Source organism: Nuphar pumila, chromosome 5 (assembly GCF_984573655.1).
Source record: "Nuphar pumila chromosome 5, dmNupPumi1.hap1.1, whole genome shotgun sequence".
NCBI classification, from domain to species: domain Eukaryota; kingdom Viridiplantae; phylum Streptophyta; class Magnoliopsida; order Nymphaeales; family Nymphaeaceae; genus Nuphar; species Nuphar pumila.
The window spans coordinates 13,314,363-13,325,646 of NC_143253.1; the positions used below are offsets into that span (position 1 = coordinate 13,314,363).

General features: G+C 36.2%; 1 protein-coding gene across 1 annotated transcript; it reads right to left on the minus strand.

Annotated features, from left to right (window-relative positions):
- Positions 1 to 594: 594 nt before the first annotated feature.
- On the minus strand, positions 595 to 2,250 carry LOC149836843 (peroxidase P7-like). The gene is made up of 3 exons (XM_090007138.1): positions 2,035 to 2,250; positions 1,371 to 1,559; positions 595 to 1,269 (listed from the first exon to the last, which is right to left on the minus strand). Exons 1-3 carry the CDS (start codon positions 2,248 to 2,250, stop codon positions 712 to 714), a joined length of 963 nt encoding a protein of 320 aa, XP_089863264.1. The 3' UTR covers positions 595 to 711.
- Positions 2,251 to 11,284: the final 9,034 nt, after the last annotated feature.

Consider the following 11,284-nt stretch of genomic DNA (forward strand, 5'->3'; position numbering starts at 1 on the left):
AGTGGTGATTTTCTGACACAAACTTGGGGTTTGACTCCTACACTGACCCAACAGGGTTGGCACTGCACGAGGGGTGTGTTTGAAAATGGATGAAGAAAATTTGGGGTGTTTACAGATGCCCACGTCACATAGTTTGTATCATTGAGGATCATGGGAATGAATATGATAACTTTTCTTTCATCCTCCATTTTTACAAGAAGATATAGAGAGAAAGCGAATGAGCAAAAAGAAGAGACAAGAAGGAGCTAAGATGTGCTTCCCAAGGCAATAAACCAACGAACCAAGCTCTACTCACGGTCCTCTTGATCTTCACGTACAAGTCACAATCCAAGAGATCTAATATAGCAAAATTTAGACTTTTAATACAGCAAACTTTAGCAGCTGCAATACTTTTTAGTGGCGGCATCCGTGTTTCAACGATAAGCACAACAAAGCAAGGACTCAACGGTAGGCCTTGTAAAATAACCAGAGAGAGAGAGAGAGAGAGAGAGAGAGAGAGAGAGAGAGAGAGAGAGATTTGACAATTAATATAGACTTTTAATACAGCAAACTTTAGCAGCCGCAATACTCTTTGGTAGCAATGCATTGCTTATTGAGCTGGAAACACAATGATTCTGCAAAACCCCACACTGCCAAAGGTTTGAACAGAAATTCCACGAGCAATTGATTCCTACTACATTTTTATATTGTGGGTATTCTTATCTTGGCTTTTTAGTTGACTATCCTGCAGTTGACCCTAACCTCACCTTGGGTGCCAGTGAGTGGGCTAAGGTTCCCCATCTTCACCATGGCATTGCCAAAGTCATTGAAGAAGGTGTTGGCATCATTGCTGTAGGAAGTCACTATAGAGTCAGTGTCCCCACCATTGAAGAGGACTTGGTCCGAGTGAAGGAGGCCCCTCCTGCTGACCAATTCCTTGAAGTAACTGTTATCGAAGGTGTTAGGGGTCGGACCATCCAGTGGTGCTAGATTTCTATCGCCTGGCAGTCCAGCTGCTCTCGGGCAGTTGGCCTGTCGACTCGTCGCGAATGCCGAATCAATGTTGGTCTCGTTGTAGATGCGATCGCGGAATGCCGAGCATCGAGACTGACCGACTGTGTGCGCACCAGACAGGGCAACCATCTCCCTAGCGGTGAACCCCTTGTCGGTGAATTTTCTGGTGATGACAGATAGGTCCTCAAAGGGAGCCGGGAGTTGATTGGCACCAGCTTGGTTGGATGTTCTTGAGTCTCTCCTTCCAACCGGTACTGAATAAGTTGTCCCTCCCAACTACAAAATCACATAGAAACAATTGAGAGAGAGAGAGAGAGAGAGAGAGAGAGAGAGAGAGAGAGAGAGAGAGAGAGAGAGAGAGAGAGAGAGATTCTTACAGCAACAACAGAGTCACGAGCAGCTATGGCCACGATATCTGCACATGAGACAACGTTGCCACCACAAGACGTGTTGAGTTGAGCCTTAATGCTGTCGATCACTTCAAACCCTCTCGCAGAGCCATCAGTGTTGGGTATGGCTGCCTTCTCTCCATCACTTCCGTCCAGCAGAATGCTTCCATCGCAACCCTGAAGTTGTAACCAAGCGTTTCATAGTCAGACCTATACATGAAAAATATTCATTCACATGCGGTTCTCAACGAAATGCATTTCAAAAAATTGGTAGCTGTTCACTCATTAGGTGCGAAGGTCACTCACGTGAGCGTCCATCGCGGGGAAGTGACGGACGCTCAGCATTTTTTTTCAAAAAACGACTATTACTGACGCTAAAACAGCTCCAGACAAAGTCTAGGCGGACACTTTTAGACGTGCGATGAACTCTCATGGTTTGAGCAGCTACACATCTCTCTCTCTCTCTCTCTCTCTCTCTCTCTCTCTCTCTCTCTCTCTATATATATATATATATATATATATATATATATATATATATATATATATTACTACAACCTGACATACTGTTCCTTCTCTTGCGACACAGCGCAACAACAACAAGATGATGATGATAATATAAAAATAATAACAATAATAATAAAGAGAGACTCACGTTAACAAAACAATCATGGAAGAAAAGGCGGATAAGTGATGCACCCATACGAGGTTCATTACTGACAGTGGATCTAACTATGTTTCTCACAGTATCAAAGACAGAAGGACATGATGTGGCATAGAAGTTAACAGAGAGTTGTGCACTCGTGGGATAAGCTACTATGGTGAAGATGACTAAGGTGGCCAGGAGCAAGTTTGAGATGTATGAAGCCATCTTTCAGAAGCTACTTGTGAGCCGTAGCTGAAACTACTCTTCAAAGGAAAGTAGCTGCAACTAAAGACTCTTACACTCCTTAGTCACCTTGTGAGATGTAAGGCTATGGTGTAACCATTTATAGGCAAGGATTGCACGCCAACTTTGAAAATTGCTGGGATGTAATCTTGACTATGTGATAGAGTAGCCGCTATGAACTTTGTCCTGTTCCATCATTTTAATAGCCGCTATGAACATTGTAATCACCACGGTCATTTTAATAGAATTTTCCTCATTCAGAAAAACGAGCCCTTATATATCGAGTCAGACCAAACCAAGTTCATAAGTAGCTTGGTTGATTTACCAGCCTTATACCTTGAACAGTGAAAAGCCATTAAGATATGGAATGTTGCTTTGCGGCTTGATACGCCCATTTTGTACCTTAGCATGACACTCCAAAAGCACGTTGTTTGAAGACTACAGGTTATGACAAATCGGTTTCACTCATCTCCTGTGTCATCCCTATCTTAGTACCTTCCTTGAGATTTCATTGATGCAGGTTGTTTGGATCGAATCGGCCTCCACATATGTGATGTATATCATTCATGAAGAACAACATTTAAATGGCCAAAAATCTGACTTGTGTGCAGGATTATTTGGTGATTAAAAAATCATGGGTTGGCAAAATACAAAATTTTATTGATTTATAAAATCATAATATTTTTCTTTGAAAAAATAATATTTGACTGTCGATTCTAAATTCATCTGTAAAGTCAGATTTGATCGAAACCAGTTGCATCACAACATTTAAGAGGGGTATGAAGATGTGGAATATTGACTAGGGCGGAATCCTGTTATTCCTGTATTCGCGGAAGTGAGGAAAACCCCAGGGTGGACCCCACAGCGGAGGATTCAGCGGAGAATTTTGTGTACTAATGTGCTGAAGATTAAACGCTTTTTTAACTTGACATTAGAGACTCTTAAGACTGAACGATCATGAGGTTAGGGGGATGTTAAAATGGGAGCAGCTGGGTCCCACGCCATTTGGAACTTATAGGATTTGTCTTCTGTCCATATGTTTGTGTCAGATAATCAAGGGCAGAAAATCTCGATCCGTCCATTCCTTCTAGTGGTGTCAACCGGTTGGATTTGGTTCGGACCCAGGTGAGTCCAATCCCGAATTTGAGTTTGAGGTGCTGGTACCGGATTTGGACTAAGGTCCTATCGGGGTCGCTATGAAAACAACCCATACATGAGTACTCTAATGATTACAAGAACTAGAACTGGTCCATACCCAGTAAAATCACATTTTTAATCTTTTTTCCTGTTGAAAAATTCGTAGGTCTTATTCAGAACTCGGGTTTAGTATGAAATTTCACAAACCATATATACCCGACTCTATTTGGGTAATGAGACCTCTTTTTTTATCATCAAACCCTGAAACTAAGGTTTGAATTTTCTGTGTGGTGTTGGTAGTTGTTATTATTATTATTGTTAATTATTACAGTCAAGTAATAGAATGCAGGTGTAGTTTTCAGGAAAAGTATTTGTCCCGACTTGAATACTTTATGTAACCCCTACAGGATTTTCTATTCTATTGTTGTGAGTCTTAACTGTTTGTCATTTCTCAAAAAGTCTTGACCCTCTTCGCATGCATGGCTGCGTGGCATACTTTGTTTGAAATTTTTGGAATCTATTTTGTCCACTACAACTCTTATGGGTCCGATTTGTAGAACACAAACCCATTCGTTGATGACTACAGGGGTTTTATATATTTCTTCATAATTTAAAACTTTAAACATGCACATAGGGTGGGTAACCGGCTCGGCGGCTCGATGGGCCAAGCCGACTCGGCCCGCCATATATAGTTTGGGTTCGGGTAATGATTTTAGGTTTGGGCTCGTTAGGTACTGGGCCAAAACCTGAACCGGTTATATACGTGGGCTGGGTTCGGGCCGATCAACCTTTATGCATTTTAAGATATATACCTTTTGACAAAAATATCAAATCAGAAAAAAAAAGGAATCTACATGGCATCCCATCTCTCCAAAAGATTGGGATAATAACTTTGTGCTTTGGCATCCCTGCCATCCCAGTTCAGTTCCATTCATCTCCTATCTCATCCTTCATCTTCAATGCCTTCTTAAATCTGGTGATGCAAGTTGTTTTAATTAAATCCAACCCTATAGATAGGTTCAGCATGGTCGATTTAATAAGAATCGATCCTTGGATCTTTTCTTTATAAAAAAATCAGACCAATTGTATCTAGCAGGCTATAAGCTATTGAGTTGAAGATGACTATACATTTTTAGGCATTGAATATTATATATATATACACTAGATCAGCGGCCCCTCCTTATGGACCAGTTAAGTAAAAAAAAAAAATAATTTCAGTTAAAATCTAGAGTGTGATCACAGGATCTCTTGGCTAGAATAAGAGCACACCCTCTTCTAATGGCTGCCTTAAAAAACCTCCTCCTTCTGACCCCGCACATAAAATCCATACAAATAGTAAAATTTTAAGTTTTTCTTTATGGGCATGAACTTTTAATAAATATGATTTAGAAAGAGCCTAATAAATCCCATGCTTAATGAGTTATGAAATTTGGTACTTTAAACAATACGTACAATTTCTCTAATTTGATTATTTTTTAATAATTAGTATTCTCCGTCTCTTGTATGATAACTCTAAAATTATCTATGTTTAACTTTAGTAACTTTGAATATAATCCACAATTTTAACTTTGGTAATTTTTAGTAAGATTTACTCTCTCTCCTCTCTCTCTTTGGTAATATAACTAACGACTAGGATTCTCCATCTAACTTTCCTAATCTCTCTCGTATTACAACATGTTTTGAGAACATAAAAATGGCATTGGAATCTAACAAAACTTATATGAAAATTTTAAAAAGTTTCTAAGGAAAATTATTTTGACCAACCAATGCCCTTCTTCCGTCTTCAAGTAGGTAACATATAGGAAAAATTTTCAAATACCCCCAAGTTTTTGCGTCTAATTCATGCCCACACCAAAAGTTTTTTCTTGTGTTAATCAAATTCCAAAAGTTTTTTTGCGTTGATCAAATTCTCCCAATCATGAATTAACGTTGAGTTTAATTTCAGTTGACACTAACTCATATTTTGAATTTATCATTTTACCCTTGAAATTTGTGAGATGAATTACCAATATACCCATATTCTAGAAGTCTAAAAAAAGTTGACTGACGATACTATTTAATATAAAAAGTCAACTATTGCATTGACATCATCTATGTAAAACAAAACACTACACACTGCACCAAATAACTAATTATTAAAAACTTTTTAGAATTTTTTTTATATAATCACGTTTAAATTCCAGCAAGAGCATATCAAGTAATTCTTCATTGTCCATTGCTTCATTTTGTGTACCTCATGGTCCTTGTGTACATTGTGGATGGTCCTTGTTTGTATTAGGTACCCAAACCCAAATTCTTGGGTACGGGCATGGAAAGCACCAACCCAAAAAATATTCAAGCCCACGTGAACCCCGACCTAAGGAATACATAGCCCTGGTATGGTACATGATTTTTTTCGGGTACCTGATCTGAACTAAGTATTTTATATGTTATTTTTAATAAAAACAAATGTATGAAATTATACGGGTCTGAGTTTGGGATTCCAGTTTTGTGACCCAGAAAAACCTGAACCAGAAAATTTATTATTTGTCAGGTTCGGGTATACCCTGATGGGTCGGATACCCGACCAGTTAACAACCCTAAAGCCAATCAATATAACAATGACCCATCTCAATGATAGCACAACCCAGTTCGCATTTGGAAACTTGAAACTTCATGTGTACCAAATATGAATTCGTTATCATCAAACACACAAAGCGTATGAAAAAAATCAGTGCCTTTTCTGCTGCTGTTGATCACGCATGCGGAACATAATCTTTTTTGTAAAAAAGAGCATTTAGCGCGATCGCGACCGTTGCTAAAGACTTTTACCACCCAGAACTTTTGCGGCAGCTGTGACCACCAATGAAGGTCAAAAACACATAAAAAATGAAACGAACCCATCTAGCGCTCCAAACCAATGTTCGACAAGAAGGGCATCCAATGTAATGCTGATCTCTCTCTCTCTCTCTCTCTCTCTCTCTCTCTCTCTCTCTCTCTCTCTCTCTCTCTCTCTCTCTCTCTCTCTCTCTCTCAGAGAGTCACTAGAACATGAGAACTGGAAATATGAGAACAAATGTAAGAACCACGATTTTCATAAATTTTTTGTTCTTTTCTCTTGAATCTAACCATACGAATATGATCTATAGGTGCTTGGTTTTATAAGCACCCGTTCTTGAATCGTCCCATTTTGATGCATAAACGATATTTTAAGGCTTAAAAATCAATGGCTCAAATCTTCCTAAATATTCAAGCATTCAAAAATCACATTTTTTCATAAAAAAAATACAAGATCTAGTGGTTGATTCCTAGCAAATTCAACATGCCAAGTACATCCACATGGTTGGATTTGCAAAAAAAAAAAAGTGTTGGAAATGCCCATATTTCTAGTTCTCATATTTCAGTTCTCACATGTATATACCCCTACAAGGGAATTACTAATCAAAATTACAACAATTTACAGTTTTGCTTTTGAAGGATGCCAATCATGTGGCTGATCTATCAAGTTACAATCAATACATAGTGTGACAATTCTAGCCTAAAAATGAAGAATGTTGTTACTATAGCCTTGGGTGAGTTCCACTGTTTTTCTTTAGGGTCACGAATCGTACTTGGCCTCCCTCGACCTTCTATGTGAACATTCTCTCTCTCTCTCTCTCTCTTGTTGAGAAACTATGTTTTGATGATACATGATAAATATGATATGCTTTCATGATGCATATATATGATACATGATAAATACATGATATGCTTTCATGAGATATGATAAATATGATATGCTTTCATATGTGAAACTGAATATGTTATATTATGACTGAATATGATGTGCTATGTATTTAACGAGTATTTGATGCAAGGTTATTTCACTTAAGAAGAGTGAAGACAACTTGATCAAGTGCAACTATTTGATGCAATCATACTACTTTGAAGAAAAAGCTTGATGGGTCATACATTCATAAAGATTATCCAAGAAGATCAGCTTCCTCAAGATGAAGACTTTTTTCTTCTTTAGAGTCATATGTAACAGAACCTTCAGAAGCATGCATATTTCATATTAGACTATATGCTTTGAAATCATACAAGCCATTTATTTACAAAAAGTTAAGCTTTCATAAAAGAATACGTTATGTATATTGTAGCATTTCAAAAACACATTTTTGAAACAAATCATTGTACTTCCTACAAGCATTTATGAAAAATACATTTTGACAAGATATAATAGCTCATGATTTCAAAAGCATTAATTGTACTTTCTTACAAACATTTATGAAAAAGACATTTTGACAAGATATAATAGCTTATGATTTCAAAAGCATTACTTGTACTTTCTTACAAGCATTTATAAAAAAGATATTTTGACAAGATATAAAAGCTAATGATTTCAAATATGAAAGAAAAAGACAAAATGAATTAATTCATAATACACAAACATTTACGTGATGTATTGGTTCATAATACATAAGCATTTATGTAAGAAAAGACAAAATGCATTAGTTCATAATACACAAATTTTTACGTAAGAAATTTTTGTTCATAATACATAAACATTTATGTAAGAAAATACAAATTATGAAAAGATAATACACAAGCATTTATTTGAGAAATGACTATTTGTAATATAAGTATTACTCAAGCATTTAGTGTACTTCACAACCATTCATTTTAGAATTGACGATTTGAGAAAATAAATATTATTTTATTAAAATAAGAAATGACCATTTCTTTCTGTAAGCATTAAATGCCACCTCAAAAAGCATTTGAGAAATGACTATTTATTTATAAATAAAACCCATACTCAAGAATGTCGACTTACTTAAAGTCATCATTCATTCTGTAAACATTAAATGGGTGTTGTACTAGACCTCTGAGGAAGAGGGTGTTTCCCTTCTCTGTTGAGAGAAGTAGACCTCTGAGGAAGAGGGTGTTTTCCTTCTATGTTGAGAGAAGTAGACCTCTGAGGAAGAGGGTGTTGTACTATTTATCCGGTGACTCGGATGTTATAGTGGAAGGCTCAAGTGTTTTACTTGGGGACTGGATGTAGGTCAGTAACTCGGTCGAACCTGTATAAATCCTGTGTTTATTATGTTGTGCCTTATTGCCTTATTTTTTATTTTATCGATCTGCATCGTATTTCACTATTCACCCCCCCTCTAGTGGAATTTCATTTGGTATCAGAGCAGGTTCTGCTGGTTTCGACATAACAAGTCTTCCGGCACAAAAATGGCATCAACCTCTTATGCTCGTGATATCGAAGGTCAACACTCATCTTGCCCTCCTTTTTTTAATGGAACTAACTATGGCTACTGGAAATGTAGAATGATCATATTTCTCAAGTTTGTAGATTTTGCTGTATGGAATATCATAGAATATCCATATTCTTCTCCTACATCAGACTACTCTTCATGGACTGATGAAGAAAGAAAAATGGCAAACTTAAATTCAAAAGCCATGAATGCTTTATACTGTGCCATAGACCAAAATGAATTTAACAGAATATCCATCTGCAATTTTGGTCATGATATTTGGCATTATCTGGAAGTTATTCATGAGGGAACAAACAGAGTAAAAGAAGATAAGATCTCATCATTGGTTCGAAAATACGAACTTTTCAAGATGATCAAAGATGAAACCATTACTGAAATGTTCACTAGATTCACCAATATCACCAATGATCTTAAATCTCTGGGAGAAACTCATTCCCAGACTGATAACGTAAAAAAGATCTTGAGATCTCTCACAACTGACTGGGAGAAAAAGACTACAGCTATTGAAGAAGCCCAAGATCTTTCCAAGCTTACTCTGGATGACTTAATAGGCAATCTTATGGCCTATGAAGTTCATATGAAAGAAAGAAGGGAAGAAGAACAACCTACACAGAAAAATCTTGCCTTTCCAACTCTCTCAGAGGATGATGATTCAGAAAAAGATTCTGAAAATGCTCTTCTTACCCGAAGATTCCAACGCTTCATGAGAAAGGACAGGTTTTCCAAAAAGCTCAAAGAAAAGCAAGATAAAAAAGAAGAGACTATGTGCTATCAATGCAACAAGCCAGCTCACGTAAGACGTGACTGTCCTCTCCTAAAAAGAAAATCCAAAATCGAGGAACCAAAGAAGAGGTTCTTCAAGAAAAAGGCTCTACATGCTCAATGGGATGATTCAGAACCATCCACCAGTGAAGAGTCAAGTGATGATGAAGCTGAAACTGCAAACATGTGCTTCATGGTAGAAGAAAGCTCTGTAAGTGAAACTTCTAACTTTTCTTTTGAAGAACTTCAAAATGCTTTTCAAGAACTTTTTGAAGAATCCAGAAAAATAATTCTCAAAAACAAAGTTTTAAAATCCGAGAATTTAGAGCTTTCCCAGAAAAATGAAAAACTCAGTATTGAAAATTCTGAGTTGAAAAAGAAAAATTTTATGCTCACTTCTGAAATCACTTCTACTAGCTTCAAGACTAAAAATCAAGTAGAAATTTCAGAATTAAAAAGTAAAACTGAAAACCTTATGAAAACGGTTTTCAAGTTTACCAAAGGAAAAGAGAACCTGGACAAACTTCTTTCCTCTAAAAAATTCTCTTTTTACAAGAATGGTATTAGTAACTCTCATTATAGTAAACCTTCTTGTACGAATCAAAATACCACTTTTGTCAAAGGTTCTATTGAACCTAAGCAGGAGTATTATAATTTCAATTCCATGCACTCCTCTAAGATTATAGATAAACCCAAATCAAAGTGGATATGGGTTCCAAAATCTAACAAAAAAGGACCCGATCAGGTACCAAAAAAAGTTTCTACTTGATCTATTGCAGGCATTGAAAAAGATGAACAGATGGATATCAGACAGTGGATGTTCAAAACATATGACAGGACATCCAAATCTTTTTACTGTTCTTCATCATAAAGAAGGAGGAACCGTCACCTTTGGAGATAACAACAAAGGTTTGATAATTGGTATTGACAATATTGGTAATATCGATAAACCTCTTATCAAAGACGTTCTCCTTGTTAAAGGTTTAAAACACAATCTCTTAAGCATCAGTCAAATGTGTGACATAGGATATAATGTCAGTTTTAAACATGATGCATGCCTCATAGTGGACACAAACGAAAATATTGTTTTAAAAAGTATAAAGAAAAATAATGTATATGAATTATACTTAGATAATATTACTGAACATTGTCTCATAAGTAAATAATGACTCTCAAAATTTATGGCATATGAGAATGGGACATGTTAACTTTAAATATATCTCTAAAATGGCTAAAAATAACTTGGTTCGTGGGTTACCTAAAATACCATTTAAAAGAGACTATTTTTTATGATGCTTGTCAATTAGGAAAATTGTCAAAATCATCCTTCAAATCAAATAATGTTGTGTCAAGTAAAAGACCTTTAGAGCTTTTCCACCTGGATCCTTTTTGTCCTTCTAGGGTAGCTTGTCTTAATCATAATAAATATGCTTTTGTCATTATTGATGATTACTCAAGATTCACTTGGGTAATATTTTTGAAAAACAAAAGTAATACGTTTTGTGAAATTGAAATTTTATGAAAAAATTACAATATGAAAAATCCTCTTCAATTGTTAAAATTCGTAGTGACCATGGAGGAGAATTTGATAATGATTTTTTATAACTTGCATGGTATTTCACATAACTTTGCCTTTCCTAGAGCTGCACCTCAAAATGGTGTAGTAGAAAGAAAGAATAGAACCCTTCAAGAATCTGCTAGAACTATACTTCAACATAACAATCTTGCTAAATATTTTTGGATGAAGTTGTTAATACTGCATGCTATATTTTAAATAGAGTACTTATTAGACCTTTGTTGAATAAAGCTCCCTATGAATTATTCTATGACAGAACTCCAAGAATAGACTACTTTAAAGTCTTTGGGTGCAAATG